This window comes from Synchiropus splendidus, chromosome 1, assembly GCF_027744825.2.
Source record: "Synchiropus splendidus isolate RoL2022-P1 chromosome 1, RoL_Sspl_1.0, whole genome shotgun sequence".
Lineage (NCBI taxonomy): Eukaryota > Metazoa > Chordata > Actinopteri > Syngnathiformes > Callionymidae > Synchiropus > Synchiropus splendidus.
In genome coordinates, this window is record NC_071334.1 from 26,701,262 (window position 1) to 26,718,574 (window position 17,313).

General features: G+C 41.6%; 3 protein-coding genes across 3 annotated transcripts; 2 read left to right on the forward strand and 1 right to left on the reverse strand.

Moving 5' to 3' along the window:
- Nucleotides 1–28: 28 nt before the first annotated feature.
- Nucleotides 29–9,547, reverse strand: plekhm1 (pleckstrin homology domain containing, family M (with RUN domain) member 1). The gene is made up of 11 exons (XM_053877457.1): nt 9,343–9,547; nt 7,764–7,853; nt 6,718–6,959; nt 5,908–6,570; nt 4,923–5,406; nt 4,700–4,847; nt 3,540–4,517; nt 3,212–3,357; nt 2,484–2,677; nt 2,184–2,405; nt 29–1,851 (listed from the first exon to the last, which is right to left on the reverse strand). The coding sequence occupies exons 2-11, from the start codon at nt 7,815–7,817 to the stop codon at nt 1,743–1,745; spliced, it is 3,240 nt and encodes a 1,079-aa protein (XP_053733432.1). The 5' UTR covers nt 7,818–7,853; nt 9,343–9,547; the 3' UTR covers nt 29–1,742.
- Nucleotides 9,548–11,641: 2,094 nt separating this feature from the next.
- Nucleotides 11,642–13,007, forward strand: LOC128748533 (interferon a3-like). The gene is made up of 6 exons (XM_053847405.1): nt 11,642–11,674; nt 11,767–11,860; nt 12,231–12,320; nt 12,425–12,574; nt 12,734–12,808; nt 12,909–13,007. Exons 2-6 carry the CDS (start codon nt 11,858–11,860, stop codon nt 13,005–13,007), a joined length of 417 nt encoding a protein of 138 aa, XP_053703380.1. The 5' UTR covers nt 11,642–11,674; nt 11,767–11,857.
- Nucleotides 13,008–13,696: 689 nt separating this feature from the next.
- timm23a (translocase of inner mitochondrial membrane 23 homolog a (yeast)) lies at nt 13,697–17,284 on the forward strand. Its single transcript, XM_053881408.1, has 7 exons — nt 13,697–13,869; nt 13,977–14,035; nt 14,923–15,016; nt 15,091–15,175; nt 16,237–16,295; nt 16,411–16,521; nt 16,712–17,284. Exons 1-7 carry the CDS (start codon nt 13,767–13,769, stop codon nt 16,825–16,827), a joined length of 627 nt encoding a protein of 208 aa, XP_053737383.1. The 5' UTR covers nt 13,697–13,766; the 3' UTR covers nt 16,828–17,284.
- Nucleotides 17,285–17,313: the final 29 nt, after the last annotated feature.

Consider the following 17,313-nt stretch of genomic DNA (forward strand, 5'->3'; position numbering starts at 1 on the left):
AAGAGGCTTTATCACATAAAAGCAACACTTGTGTGATCATTCCGTCTTTATTCAGTATATCAACCTTTGTTTTCCGCTGTCATGAGACTCCACAGATTCAAAGGTCAAGTCGATGCCAAACTTTCTACACAATTGATCACTATCTTTGGTGTGAATCAAAAATATATGCCAACAATAATCTCTGATATGTACTTCTCTAATCAAGAACCTATAAATAATGTGTTTCAATTTCCCGACAGACTGATTAGAAACTCTTCACGCTTTAAACCACTATCCTTAATAAACCCAACAAAATAAACATCCCAAAAAACATTACACAAACAGGGTGCTTCTCAACATAAGATAGAAATTAATACTCTGCTGTGTTGCTTCATCATGTCAGAAGTGGCGGCTCAAATCTCAAAAAGAAAACTGGTGTGGATCCTCTTTACAATTGCTGATGTCCTCAAACTATTTAGACCCTGTCGCTGAGCTGCTTTGAGCAGTTTACGGAGATCTTCAGGTCCAGTCGCCCCTGAGAATGTTGCAACAGCTGGAATATCACTTTAACAGTCAAGTGCAAATGTGCAAAAATTAGAATCTAAATTAAATTCAACCTGTTACCACCCACCTTCCAAAAGAATATATTTACACAAGGTATCAAGTATGATGTTAACCATTTGTCTTGAGAAATAATATTTGAAGAGTCAAACACACTTCCAGAATGTGATCGTGTACACGGAAGGAATCCACCAATCGAAAATCCACCAAAGCTACGTTGTCCAGTTATTCTGCCAGTTAAAAGTACAGCTTGCATTACTGGAAACAAGCAAGCACAGTCAGCAGCAGTAACCAGTGTAAGAATTTTGTTAGCTGGTCTAAAAAAATAAAAAAAACATAAAATAAAATAAAACATTTTTAACTCGGTATGAAACCACCCACTGCAAAAAAGGTCTCATCTATTTGGTTGTCTGAGGTTTAGATTCATGTTCCATTAAATTTATAATAGAATTCATTCAAACATATCATTTGATAGACAAGCAGTTTTAAAACCTGACTCTGAGTAACAAAGGAAAACAGGCAACGTTAGATTAAAAGTATGATTTAAAAACAATACCGGCTCAGGAGTATAAAATCAAGTCAAATAGCATAAGCTGAAGTTAAATTAAAAGCCATTTTCAATGTGATGCACTTTTTTCTTTGTGCACAAAAGATAGGTTACTGGAAAGTGAAACATACACAATTCGATAAATGACAATTTGAATTTGTCATTTTGCCAATTAAAAAGCACAAAAAACTTTTTGCTACAATTGTGGAGTCGAATACCCTATCCTTCTATCACAAGTTTGGATTTAAGGCACTTGCTTTATTCCAAATGTTACAAACTGATACTTTTTACACCCTAGATATTGTTTTTAGCTTCCTTTTGCAACACAGAAAAGTAAACATGTATTGTAAAGGCACAATATTTCAGGTTCTATTCTAAATAAAACGTAACATAGACATACATGTACGACACCAGGAGTAATAGAAAAACACTTATGGCCTGCATTCTTCATCTATTACACCTTGGTGTCCATGGCGAGCAGGAACATTCCTAGAGAGGTACTGATACACACAACGTTTGTCAGCATTAGGTCAATATATTAGCCTCAAATTTCGAGCAGGAGTGTTGCAACAATTAGCCGTAATTGCACTTAAGGTTACTTCATTCAAAGATTTCAGTGTTTGTTGTGTTTCCTCATTAGTCTTGGAGGATTTGCTCAACTCAACAGACTCCGCTCCTGGTACTTCTTCATGCGCAGACAGCGCGGACACGAGTGGCCTCTGGTTTTGCACGCAAGATGAAAAACAGCTTTACAATCTTTGCACCTGTTGGAAGCAGCCAAACAAAAGAAGGGGGTAACTATCGAAACAGCCAGATATTTAGTACATGTGATGATGGTTGCTCAACAGGAGTTTGAAAAAAATCATAAACACTATAGTACACAGGACACAGCAGAACTATTCATCTGCCAAAAGTTACAAAAAAAGTCTATGAAACAGAATAAGAATTATGTATTTATAATATATAGTATTTACTAAACAATCAATGTTAAATGCAAATAAAAAAAAATAAATTCATGAATGGTCAAATGTATTGCCTAAAAGAAGTCAAACTGACATTGGACTGTTTTCTGTGACCTGCTCATGTGGATTTATACCTGGTAGTGATGTCAAACTGGAAAGGGAAAATGATGTCGTTGGCGTGGCAGATTTGGCAGATGAAACCTCTCTGAGTGCACAGGTCACAGTTGAAGACGTGGTTGGAGGCGCACTGCAGCAGAGTGAGCAGGTAGGTTGCATATTGGTCCCGTACAATCTGTCTCAAGTCCATGACACTGTACAGATGACTGGACTCCAGCAGGTATGTTCTCTGCTCCATCCTGGTGGAAGAGGTTAAAACTCGACAGGTGACCTTCTGAATTAAATGAGACAAATCCAGTGCAGGCTGTTATTCTCACTTGGCCTGGAGTGTCTTGCAGGCTCCACTGCGGCAGGTGAGCAGGTAGTCGCCTAAAAGTCGCAGCCTCTTCCGCAGTGTGTGAATGTGAGACATGGACTCTGAATGCTGAACCAAATCTGGGTTCAGCAGCTCCATGTTTATCAGCGGCTCATGCTTGACCTGATCCAGCAGCCACATGGCCTTTTTACACACCTGCAGACACACATCAGTAGTCTCTGAATTGGTCAGAACAAAAATATTTTCAAGAGTCACATGATTAAAAAGCATTAAAACTTATTGAATAAAATTAAATGCATTAAATAAATATTACGCAATTGATCACGAAGTATATATGGCACAATGAGAAATTCTTCTTCTTCTGACGATAACTCCATAGGAGGAAGAAAACAGGAAGAAATGAAAGGCCAAATAATAATGCTTCAAAGGGTTTCTTTTTTTGATTGGTAGAATTAATAAAAACAACTATAAATCTTTATGTTTCCAGGTGAATACAAACGAAAATGTAAAAACTCAAAATACTACAGCAGGGCATGTTATGATTTTTCAAATGCAATTTTGAGCTACTTAAAAGTCAGGTGTGCAACACATAACAGGTTTAGAGTGGAAAAGGTGAGAAAAACAAATCGAGTAAGACGGTACTTCTACTCCCATCATGTGGACAAAGAAAGCTATTACAACAACATCAGCCCCGGAGGCTGAAGGAATTAGGGTTGACTGTGTCCCCACCTCTCGTTGCTTCAGGTCCCAGTTGTGCACCATTCTGGATGGTATGATGCTGGTGTCACCATGGTGACAGCACTCACAGTAGTACCGGCCTGAGAACTCACATAAGCGGGCTCTACCCACAGATGGGCCGATCTGCTGAGGACAGCCTGAGTGGAAAGTTTGAGAGGAATTAGTACAACATTATAGCACTCTTTTTTTTAGCATTTTCTCATTTAATGTAGGCAAAATGCATTGGCTGCCACTGACTTTGGCCAACATCAGTTTCTCACAGTGGAGGTCCCACAACGATTCCTTAAAAAACAAAATAAATAAACACAATCCTCCTTACCAGCACATTTGAAGTTCTGTGAGTCCAGCCCCTTCTCTGATGGCACTGTGCACAGATGAGCCAGCAATGCTCCGTTCTCTTTGAGTCTGTGCTGAACCAGTCTATAGAGATTCCCACTTAGCCCATTGCCTACTGGGACTGGTTCCTCCGAGCCCACATCATCCGCCCCACACTCCAAGTAGGAGTCCAGAGCTCCACGGATCAGAACCCTCCACGATCGAGCCTCCTCTGGGTTTTCTGCTTTTAGCCTGAGGGTCTCCCGGACGGTCAGTATTTTGAAAAAGTCAGGTCCTCCCAGAGCCACATCAGGAACCACATCACGGACTTCCTCAATTGGGTGAGTGAGTCGTAGAAGTTTTTTACCTTCTTGTACACGAAAACCCTTTAAGGTTTCCAAGGAGAGGGAGAAGACAAAGCGAACCCAAGTTCGAGCCTCCATGTCAGTGGAAATATACAGAACAGACTCTTTGATGGCATCTGCTTCTGGATCAACAGTTCGAGTCCACTCAAATTCTTGAGTGTGGGGAGGTGTGCGTTCTAAGATCTTTGTGTCAGAGGGGTTTTTCTCTGGGCTGCATGCAGCAGAGGACGAGGATGAAACAATGTGTTCCTCCACATCGTTCTCCTGTGAAACATGTAGAACTTCCCACTGCTCATCCGCCTGTGACATCGGCCGGCACTTTGCAATGGCCTCCACAATCCTGTCGACCCAGTCCTCAGCTTCTCCCAGATTGGCTGCCCTAAGCGATAACCGCTTCCCTGGGAAGAGTAGCTCAAAGCGGCCATCAGACGAGGAGAGTCGCACATCTTCACAGCGCACCAGGTAGCAGTTGTCACAACATGTACGCTCCTCTGCGTTAAGGTAGACCCGGAATTCAAACGGTGAGAGCTCACAGTAGACGTCCCGCCACATCCCCATCGTACCACGTCTTTCCAGGTGGCCTAGTTTGAGCAAACCACGGAACGGATTGGAAAGTCCTGGAAAACAAACAAGCCAACACATAACAGTGAAACATGAGAATGTGCCGACATCATTTGTGAGATGTTTTCAAGTTGCCGTTCATGTTACAGTCATTCCCATGAGTGTTGTAATCCAGTCAATGCAGGCATCATAATGGTTGCTTACTTTTCAATTATTATTTGTAATTTTGCAATTTTACCCATTTGTCTGCGGTGGACTACACTCGGGGTGGACAGGGAGACACTGGGCCCAACAGCCAGCGGTGGTGCGGGGACCTCTTCATGATCGGACGGCACATCCAGATGAGGCTTGTAGATGTCATCTTCAGAGATCCAAGAACGTGAATGCTGGTGAGGACCAATAGGGACAAATGTAGTCATGATGTTAAAGCAAAGCCGGCATTTTTGTCAGCGAATACTCACAGTCAGAGAATCTGAGCTGTGGTCAGTGCTCCGGATGCTGAGTGAACGATCACCAACAAGTTCTGAAGAATCTAATGGGTTTTCTTCTTGGTCCTCTACTTTCGTTTCTTCTTTCAGGATAGTTATTGTGATACCCTCCTCTCTGGATTCGACAGGCTCCAGTGGATCGTCAGTGGACTGTGTCTCAGAGTCCAAAAGCGGCTCTGAGCCTGTGCCAATGAAGGTGTCAGGTGAGGTGTCGTCTGCATGATGCTGGCGTGGTAGAGATGTATCATCCGATGGTGGTGGTGTTGCTGGATCTATGTCACAGATGACGGAGTTCGGTAGCACATTGGTTGGAGAGGGGGGAACTTGAGTATCGCTGTCAGAGCCACTGAAGATAGCCGTTTCTGAGAACTGATCAGCCCCAGTACTGGAAACCAGCGAGTCATCCCGCATGGAGTCCTGACTGCAGTGGCCGCTCTCTCTGCACTCACTGGGGGAACTGAACAGACAGAATCAAGACAACAGACAATTAGATAAGTGAATGTCAAAAGAGAAGGTTTCGCTCCAAATGACTGAACAAATCCCTCAGATTTTCCCAAGTAAAATGGGCTCTGAAAACTACGCACTCAGAGAGACCTTGGTGAGCACCAGCCCTTTTTCCTGGCATGAGAAACAACAACAACTTGTTTTGGAGGCTAATTTGTGTTACTACTTAAACTCTTGAGAAAAAAAGTCAGCTCAAATATATTGTATTTTGTATCCGACGGCACATTTATTATAGTATTTGATAGACTTGGTCCCGACCAGCACACTGCACTCACAGGCCCCGTCCCAGTCCCCACACGACACAGAGAGCAGAGCCCGTGTCACAAAAAACAGGAGCCATGAAAATGTTTTTCTCAATAATTCTTGAATACAATTTTGTACAAACCTAAAAACATTTGGTCATTACTGGTCATTTATCTACTGCGATCATATTAGAAGTCAGGTTCCAACTTACTCTTTCTGCTTCCTGCTCATGGGGTTGGTGTCTGGGTCACATAACTGCCACTGCTCCCCAGAGAGGCTGCGAGGGTCTGGTCCTTGAAGGAAGCTATCGGAGCTCAAACTGGAGGAGAGCTGAGACGAGCCGGTCGTGTCCAGACTTAAATTTGATGAATTGAGAGCACTTGAGTTGAGAGCACTTCTTTGGTCAGGGAAACCGTTGGCTTTCACCTCCACGGGCCCTCTCAGCAAGTCGAGTGCATCTGAAGACCCCGAGGACTGGGACACAGTATCCCAGGATTCTCTCGCTGTAGGTTTAGAGGCGGGTTTACTTGTACCATTCACGGGAAGCTCTGCAATGTCTGCCTGGGATAATGGACAGAGTCCTGCCAGAGCCAGAGGTGTGGTGGTCCATTCGTTGAGAACGGCAGATTTGTATGACAGATTGAATGTAAGGGAGGCCAGTCCTTGGAGGTAACTGAGGAGGACCTCTCGTTCTTCTGAATTCAAGAGGAAGGCACTCGGTTGGTAATGAGAACGCAGTTTGGAGTTCTCCCGGAAGAGTGATATGAGGTAACACTCCAGGAGGCCATGGTTAAGGGCCAGACGCAGCCAGGCTCTGCAGCGACCTACATCAGTGCCCACGAAGTTCAGCTTCTCCAGCTCAGTGATCACATCTCTAAGGATTGAAAAAAAAAAAGTTTAACCTTAATGGATGCACTAACTAGCCTGGGTGAGGCAGAGTGAAGCAGGCAGACCATTGTCTGACTATTACATGATGCAAAAATATTGGACTTGGGACGTGCTGGTTGCATATTGCTCTTACCTGTGGGTCACGGTCTTCAGCAGGGCCCAGAAGAAAGGCTGTGGAAGAGGACCTCTGCCTCCCTTCCGACTCCGACCTCCAGCCGCTACACGGATATACTTGCTCTTGAGTCCATGTATGAAAACAGCCTCCAGGGCAGAGCAGAGGAGGTTTGCATCGCTGTCCTCGCTGGTGACCACTGCATCAGAAGTCACATATCGCTTCTGAAGGGCTTTGAGGGACTGCACCAACTTCTCTTTAATCTGGAGGAAGAGACATGAAGAGTCAGCAACTTCCTCATTAATAGAGGATTTTTAGACAGGTATGTGCCTTGGCAGAGCAGTTGAAGCTAAATCACTCGCGCAGAGCACAAAAATAACCCTTGTGTGCACACAGCAGATGATCATGTGGCAAGAACAGTGTCACAAGCACACTGGAGTCAGCTGACATGGACAGGATGACAATATAAACACACACAAACTGGTAAGTCCACATACTCACAGAAGTAGGCAGAAAATAAAAATACTTCATGAAACATGTAGCACCTAGTCAAGTCCTTGGATTAAGAAGAAATGTTTTTCTTAATCCTTTGCCCAGTCACATGGCATTTTAGATAGTTGTTTCTCTGGGTACCTCAAATACATTTCCTTTGATCTGTGCTTTGAATTGTAAACGTTTGATTTAATTTAAAGCAAGCAAAATGCTTCACACATGTGCAGTGTTGCGCCATTTATTGTGCACTCAAGCACAGCAGGTGTTTTTATTGGGAGGCATGTAAAGCACATTCCTTCCAGTAAAAGCCTTGAAGAATTGATTTTATAGACAGTGTTGAGCTCCCAGGAATTTAAAGTGTCGAGGAAATAATCATCATTTAAAGGCATTTCAGCCTAAGATAGCAGTCACTGCAGTGTTATGAATCATCATTTCAATATAGCAATATAGTAACCTAATACAACAACACACGTATACTTGGAGTGAGATAAACTGCAAAGGAATTTGACAATTTGCGTCAGATCCCCATAAAACCTACCAAAGAGAAATTACACCTGGAGACACCAAAGATTCACCTGTTTGACATCCTGAGCCTCTTGTGCAGCGTCCGACGATTGCGTGGCAAGCATGGCACCTCCTGGGAAGGCTTAGACCCACATGGCACACTGCAACAGAACGAAATGTTGAATGAGCCACTCTCAGAGAGATATCTGTGATGCACAGACATCTGCTGCCAGTTTAACAAGCATAGCATGTGAGCAGGAAGCTCACTCCTGACTTCACGTACCATGGCTTCCTTCCGTTTACCAATCACACACAAAATGACAAGAAAATGAGTTAATAACAATATCAGTATGTCAGTAATATCAACTAAAGCCCATTTAGAAATTATATCTAGCTTAATTTGATAAAAGAATATTAAAAGATCCACTTTGTTTTCCATTGTCTGATTGCTTACTTGAGTGATCCCTTGTACTCTATATTAATGCGGAGCCAATCTAGAGGAACAAATAGAAGCCCTACAGTATATGTTGGAGTTTTGGGCGGGGATGGGGCTGCCCCTCACTGTGACCAGAGTTGGGTCAACATTTTTTTTTTTTTCATGTGCTTTGTTCCTTTCTCTGATTTTATTTAAGTTCATGATAACTACACACTTTCACAAGGTTTGAAGTCAACATTCTACTCAATATTTCCTCTTGTCCCACCAAAGAATAAATAAATAAAAATTGCATGCCGAATCACGATTACAATACAAAAGACACATTGCCTAAAAACAGAGCAGTTAAAAAACAAAGACTACAAAAAGACAGACGGCACAAGCACAAAAGCATATCCTGTTATTATTATGGTGGAAACACAATACTTTCCACACAACAACAATTTATATGACTAATTCCTTCCAGTATCTATTGCCACTTACCCTAAAAACGTTATTTTTAAGGTATCAACTCTGGACCGAGGGAAAGTAAATGCTCATTGAGCCACAGATCCATTATTAGGGCAGAAATAAAATTAGGGAAAAGGTCACTGGTGGTGACTTCACTGGAGCCTCAAATCTCGCCAAAAAATACCAGGATAGTTAACCTGAAACAATCCCAATAACTACAGTATTTACAGTTGAACAGCAGCATATCTAAAGGCTGGAGTGACAACACCTAGAAACTCGAAAGGGTGTGTTGTTGTAAGATGAGCATTCATTTTGAAGAACTGGATTCGTGTTGGCAATCCTACACCCTTCTTTAAAAGGTGGCACAAACTGTCCCAGCCAACGAAGCCAGTCATGTGAGGCCCATGATTAAAAGCAATGTCAGTGAGGAAGTGCACACAATCGCTTGACAAGCAGCTTCCCCAACTGAAACAGCACGGCGAGGCGTCAATCACTGAAACAATGAGTCTTCAAAAAAACGATTGAGTAGATTACGGCACCACAGTGGAGAGCAGAGTCAACATCATACTTCACAACAGTCACAACAGTCAAGTGGTCCGAGGCTTTTAGTGTAAACGTGTATGGTAACGGGATGGAGTGTAAAAATGACCACATATTGTAACCCGCCACAGTAGCTGTTGAACGTCACAACAAGGGCACATATTTCGGCCACAACATGAATAGCAACAACACAAACACGTCCGTGAGAAACAGTGAAGGTAACATACCTCGGTTGAGCAGCTACTCCATGGCTAGCCACATTAGCGAAACTTGAAATCCACTCACGAGCGGCTATAAAATCCTCTAAACTTAGACAAACTAAGACAGGTGTAGTTTATTTAGGACAACTAATGACACCTCATGTATCGATAAACAACCATGGCACCGCAGTTTTCTCTAGCAGCGAAACGTTGCTACTCGAGTCAAGATGAAGTGAATTGCATTGTGGGAAACTAGGATGGCTCGATGATGCATTCATGGTCCTTCTGAAAATCTTAAAGGGGCACCGTGTATGTTATCTGATAGGTTTATCGTTTAATTTAATTATTTCAAAACGAATTTAATATCAATTAAACATATGTATCAATATTTTCCAAACGAGTATTTTCCGTTCCGCAATTTATCTAAAAGCAACAACAAGTGAGAGTCATGCTGGTGAAGTGGATACGCGCTGAATGCACGTAACGTCGTGCGCCTTTGATATTTTGATTTAAAAAATATTTTAGATATTTTTTTTTTATAAAACTATTTTGAAATAATCTCAGACGCACCTATCCAAATACCTGTCATACGCATCAATACTTTTTGGTGTTGATATTAATCAATCAGGGTGAGGTTAAAAAAAATAAGTTAAATAAAAATAAACAAAATTCCATTGACATTTGTTCGATATTCGTTTGTTATTACAACCTCTCTTAATAGGTCAACTATAATGACATGTTACAGTTGCGTTGGTGACACAACTGTTTGCGATTGCGTCCTTTAAAAAGAAAGAGAGGTTTGTGGTTGAAACAAAACTTCTGTGTTATACTTCATCAAATTTATGGAATGTTTCAATCTGGAATTCCCATCCTGCAATGTTTTCTATTCATCTGCCGCTGCGAACGCTGGTTGGCCGATTGTGGTTGATGTGTCAGACTTGAAAGTGATTGATGGTGCGGTTGTTCATGTCCCTTTTAATATATTTCTGGGGATGCCATATATTTTGTCAGTTGCTAAAAATAGTGAAGATATGCTGTATGAAACAGAAAATCAACAAGTGGGGTAAAAAACAAAAAGGAAAACAAAGCGAAAAGAGGTCAACCCTTCTGATAGTGTACATTAAGGGAGATCAACAAGCATTTGAATATTTTACAAAATGTCATTTTTAAGTTCATTATCCTGGTTTAAAAAAAACTCATTTGGGTTGTTTAAAAAAAGGTGGCTAATTTTGAACCCATAAAACTGAAGCCACTCTGCTGACTTTTGTTACTGCTTATGATCTTTCCTCTCTGACGTAGCTTCTTGAGCCAGAGCGATGACTACTTGCATCACTGCAGGGAAAGCACTAAAGGTATCCGTGCCACACCTAAAATAACAGGAAATGCCGCGCACAAGAATGACTCATCAGTTTATGGGGTAAAGCAGAAAATGAATGATCGTAGCTACAATTCCCTTGTGCGCTTTCCAGTGAGTTCATCAAGGGTGGGCAAAGTGCAGGCCGGGGGTTACATGTGGTCAGAGCAAGACGACAAATGAAAAATCTCACCTTTCTCGCCTACTATTTTAATCCTAAATATAGCTCTTTTTTTTTCGGCCTTTATTTCCTTTTCCACCTATGTTAATCTTCCACCATTGCTGTTAATAGTTGTATCAATTCTATCTATTGAAGTGTTGAAATGTTAAATGAAAGACTATTTTAATGAAATGAATAAAGAAGCTCTTCCCGTAGATATTATTTATATTAAGAATCTTTAGTTAAAAAGAGATATTAAAAAAATAAAATATTTTCTAACAACATTTTAACTAATGTAAAAATATTTTTAGGTTATTTATTTATTTATTTTAATTAAATCTCTTATTCTGCCTTTTGGTTTGACAGCCTGTCACAATGGTTAGTATGTCCTGTTAGAAAATTTAAATTGTTTAATTTTACTTGTGGATTACATAATAATAATTATACAATCATTTATTCATACAAGATATATTCTTGTGTTTAAGAGGCAATATCTGGAATTCTGGAATCTGGCTCGTAAGAATTATTCAAATCTCCATGGCCATGAGGCGTAGCAGAGGAAGTGATGAAATCATAAACATTGGAATGCACACAGTCAGGTTGATTTTTTTCTTTCACTGTTTTCACATCGTGTGTTGCTCATTAACCAGCGCGTCGCTCACTTTCATTTTCTAAGGGGAAGCACTTTTCACCTCTTCAACCACTAATACATTTGTTGCCACCAGCAATCCATAAATACCTTGATACCGAGACGACAAAATCCCACAGGTGATTCAAGACATTCCTGATCCCGCACGTATGGAAAGTGAAAAGAATCAACATATAAGAGGCATCCTGCTGCACAGGTGAGTACAGAGCGGACACCTGACAGCTACTTTTCTGCAATGGAGACTTTTCAGAAACTCAGCATGATCTTCTACACTTGCTTGATTCTCAGCCTGATTGGCAGCGCATCATCCCTCAGATGCAGATGGGTGGATCATAAATTCCAGCAACTGAGCTCCAATGCGATACGGTGTCTAAATGAGATGGTAATGTATTATTCTCATTATTATTAGTGCTAAATTCTTAGATGCATTATATTTAAATAAATGTATTCGTCAATACACAGTATTTGATTTTTATGACTCAATTGTGAGTTTAGAATTCTAAATTAGATTTTAATCTTACATAGAGTAATTTGGTTTTGTCAACATTGTCTTTTTTTCAGTAGATTATGCTTGTATTTGAGTTGAGAATTTCTGAGGGAATTGGTGAATTGGGGGGGATTAATGTACAAACACACATTAAATTTGTGGTTTTGCTTTGCAAATATCTATCTAGAATTCCTGATAGATGTTTGCAGTGTACTTGATACATGGGTATGAAAATGACTTTTAAAGGTAATTTCTTTGTTTTTAGGCCAATACCTCTTTGAACGACAGTGACAACTCAGACATGGTCCTTGCTGATTTTCCACAACATCTCTACATGCTGGCATCCGCAGCTACAGTAGGTTTATACACGGTCAAAAAAACAATAAAAATCATATGACAAATGTTTATTTATTTGTTGATGATGATGGTTATTTTTAATTTCTTTATTTGTTCTTCCAGGATGAACATCGACTTCACTTTGTGGTGCAAGTTCTGGACGAGGTGGCCAAGCTGTTCCAGGAGGATCACAGTTCAGCAGCATGGGGAGAAGTCACAGTGGATCACTTTCTTCATTCTGTGACCCAGCAAGCAAATGGACTTCGTTCTTGTGTAAGTGACAACAGTCGATTAGAGATGGTGGTTGGATATGTTAAGAAAGTAGAAAAAAATGCTTTGCTGACATATAATGCTAAAACAATCACAAAGGAAAAATGACAACAGACAACAATCCTATTTGCACATAGTGACCTGTTTATTCTGTGTTTTCAGTATCAACACTTGAACCGTAAAAACAGGAGGCTGCACATGTACTTCAAGACACTGGCTTTCGACCTTCAGCAAATGGTACAAAATGTGTACACCTTCCACTAAAAGTGGACTGTAGCAAGAATTGTACTAACTATTAAAGGAAGATAACAGAAGCAACCTTTCCCTTTGTTTACAGGAGTACAGTGCTGAAGCCTGGGAGATGGTCAGAGCAGCCGTAAAACTTCATCTCTTCAGAGCCCAACTGCTTGTCCAGCCACCGATGGCTGGCCAGTGAAGCGATGTCTGATTATAGTACAGAGGAAGGATGTTGTTATTTATCTATTTCATTTATTTATTTATCTATATATTTATCTGGTCTGAAGATGTATTTTTCTATTCATAAATTATTTATTATTTAAATAAGTTATTTGTCGTGGTTGGGATTGTTGCTTCTTCAAACTGTATTTATACTGTCATGATTTAATAAAGAGTTACTTCTCTTAGAATGTTATTTTGTTTTGTCTTGATCATAGGAAGTCTGGTGCTGTGCAGGAAATTGTTATCATCACACATCCTGAATGTATCACACAGGGACATGAATATGTCAGCTCCATAAAAACAGTGTATAGATAGGAAACAGAATAGGAATAGAATATATGATTTTCTGCCTATGTGAATGGACATGTGTTCGTATGAAAAAAACATTGTCCCGTAAGGACTTCAGTATATATTGAATATGTCCATTCTGTGTGGAGTTTCTATGTTTTCTTGTACTTGCAAAAGATTTCTCCCACAGACTGCCCAGGATGTCTCCCCATTGGTATATAACTGACCACGAAAAAGAAATACACGGTAGGTGTATCAATAAATTCGATATTTTATCCAATTTATCTATGTCCGCCAAGTCCCAATGAGAACAGCAGGTGGCGGTAGCGGGATATAATGGTTGTTTACCAACCTCCATTGCATCACCGAACAGCAAAGGCGGAAGTGGACGAAGAAGTACGCGAGGTCGTTCTCCGTCAGCAACGAGACCTTCACACATTTCACAATAATGGACAACTCTCAGGGTTCGGGGGGACTGAAAGCAAGTCTCGGGGGTCTTTTTGGAGGTGGCGCCCCTGAATACTCCAACACAGAGCTCGCCGGCGTCCCACGTGAGTGTTGTTTCTCTCACGGCCTTTGACTTTGGGGGAGACGCGTCGCCCCCCTCGTGTTAATCGGAAGGTTTACAGTTGACCCTTATTTTCTCGTTATTTTGCAGTGACTGGAATGAGCCCCCTGTCTCCTTATCTGAATGTGGATCCCCGATATCTGACTCAAGTACGTTGGCGCTCTCGTGTGTTATCCCAGGGTGTCGCCTATGTAATTCTGAACTCTCATAAGCCTTATTAAATCAGATAGTGATTTGACCTCAGAGGCACTGAAAGCTCAAAAATATGTTAAAAGCATGACACTGTAATCACCGGCCGTAAAGAACAGACAACGATGGAGAACACACACTAAAAAGAAGCTCATGTTGGATTGATGAGGCAGTGAGTCTCTGGCGCTGTTCATCCAAGCTTGCCGTGTTGTTTTCCACGTGTTAATCAATCAAACCGCCGTCCTCTCTGTTTATGTAATCTCACTACGATGGAGATGGAAAGGACAAACAACCCGTTACAGTACTGTTGCTTATTGTTTGAACATGGATGCTGCGCAGTATCAGGATAAGACTAGTGGCTGTGCAGAGCTCTGCCCCTGGCAGAGCCAACGGTGTTGAGGACTGACACCATTTCGCACAAAAATGATGGAATCAGTCATGTTCCCTTGTCAAATGGTGTTCGTTCGTAGCGATAGCGAAGGGACTGCTTCGGAGTCCAGCAGATTTCACATTGACAGTGACTTTAAATAACTTCAGTCTTGTCGAAAGAAGTATCTAGCATAACATTAAACTGCGTCTGCCAATCCAGAGACCACCTCACTTTCATCTCTATTCATGCTTTGCTTCCTGATTTCCATACTACAGGCCGGTGCAGGGTCATTCTCACAGAGAGGTGGATGGTCAAACATGTGCAACATTTAGATTGAGAGCCCTAATGTCGACCACATAGGGATGCTCCTGCTATTGTGCCATTAACATGGATTGCTCTCTGTGCGTTGATGTTGACATATTCAATATATAACGATATATGGCATTGTCTGGTTAGCTAAAAATCCATGCCTTTCAGGATGCCGACGAGTTCATCCAGCTCACTGGAACCAGTAAGACCAGAGGAAGGTTTGAATTGGCCTTCTTCACCATCGGAGGCTCCTGCATGACTGGTAAGGCTTTATGATGATGGAAATGTTTTGAACCCAGTTAGATTCATCACATAAGTTGTCCTCCCTGATGTCAGGTGCAGCATTTGGAGCTTTAAATGGTCTCAGAATGGGCTTCAAAGAGACAAGAGACATGGCCTGGTCCAAACCTCGCAATGTTCAGTAAGTATGGAGTAGGGATGGGCGATAACATCGTACAAGATATACCACCAAACACAATCTCCACGATGACAATTCTGCTTCTCATGCTAAATTCGATAGACATACGGCTCACTCGCTGCATTGGACTAGCATAAATGTACATGACGAGAACACGACGGCGTACCGCGCTCTCCAGCTCCACGGCGTTTGACAGCCGACACCAGCGTGTGACTGTTGTGGGGAGTGAGGTGGACTTTGTTCACGATCGTAGTTTTAAACTTATTTTTTTTATACAGGGAACCTTTGATAATTACATCAGTCGACTCTGCATCAGTCATCGAGTCTCTGGGTCTGCGTTTATTTTATTAGATGGAGTGGTCCTCATAGGTTCTCTGACGCGGTCATCTGCCTTGGTTCACATCAACACATGCTGGCACATCGGCAAAACACCGTGGTGATAATAGTTGGATATTGGATGGAGCTCCGCTCCGGTATTGGCGACGGCGTCCTCTTCCGCGTCCCCATTAGATCGTGGACACACTCTCACAGGCAGCACTAATACTACGACCCGGCATCAGTTACAGACCATCAACAAATTCTAAAGCAGTCAAAATATTCGTGAAATCCTCAATAATACAGCAGACAATACAACAATAAAGCTGGCAGAGCAGTCTGTCAGACACGAGCGGGTTCTTCCAGTGACGTGAAACATTGAATTTCTCTACATCTCTGAACATCTCTACACTTAGTTAACTGTTATATTTAAACATAAACAAATAATGATGTTGGAGACAAACTCCTCTAATAAGTTTCATCATAAAACAGTTTCAAGAGAGACTGTAGTGTGTACAACACATGGATTCGAATGAAAATGTATTTATCGTGATAATTGTTATCGCGGAAATAACATTTATTGTGATGACTTTTTTTGTGCACTTCATCCATCCCTAGTATGGAGGGTCACTTCTCACGTTCTATTGTTTTTTTCCACTTTCTTACATTCTCTTCATGTACAGCTGGAAGGCACAAACGTCAGCTAAAGTCAGATGGAATATTAAGTTGATGTGTTTTTCTTCCCTCAGGATTCTCAACATGGTGACCAGGCAAGGTGCATCATGGGCAAACACTCTGGGGTCTGTCGGTAAGACAAATGATTTAAATGAGTGAATAGTTCAATAATTAATAATTGGGCGTGTTGCAATGTTCATGAGCGTTGTTTTGTGATGGTTTAATGTGACTGTGTTGTGTTTTTGCAGCTTTGTTATACAGTGTGTTTGGCGTGGTGTTGGAGAAGGCCAGAGGGGAAGAGGACGCCATTAACACCATCACTGCTGGGACGTTAACCGGAATGCTCTTCAAATCAGCAGGTATAGTGGCGTCCCTGGTCTATTACGTTCATTTTACTCTCTGATATAGTGATGGTTGCTTATGCTGGCGCACTCTGATAGTTTTACATCCAGTAAATTATGGTGTTCCTATTGTGACCCACTAGGTTTCTAGTGACTGTACTTTCCAGGGGTAGCACTCATCTAATGTTGCCATCTTCTGGGTCAACAGGTGGCCTTAAAGGCGTAGCCCGGGGGGGCCTCGCTGGCCTAGCCTTGTCTGGTGCCTACACTCTCTACAATGCTTGGGATCAGATCACTGGTACTTCGTCGCCCAGGCCGTACTGATCCTGCCCCTTTACCCCTGCTTTCTCATTCGGGCCAAACATCTCCGGGACACAGCCTTGAATCTCACAACCAGGACTGTACTGACAGGCGTTGGAGCTGCTCTCCTGGCTATCCAGGAATCCACCTGGAGAAAGGAAATCTTGGACTATAAATGTCTGGAGTTCCAGCTGCACCCTTCACTTGATCTCCTGAGGTTTTCCTGTCGCTGATCAAGTAGATCATTGATGAGAAGTACCATGAATATCAATTCAGAACGGGTGCCATTTCTTGTGTTGGTGTGGTTTGTCATGTTTTATATTTTTGTTTTCCTCTGAGACTGAGAGATTTTCTACAGTAGAACTACAAGTCAGGGATGATTTGTGAAGATGGAATCCAGCCTGATGGTCAGTTTTACTCTTGTATTTATTGAAAAGTGCAGACCATGCTATAAAGCCCACCATACTGTACGCTGAATAAATCATGAGAAACATAGAGCTGTAAGCACTT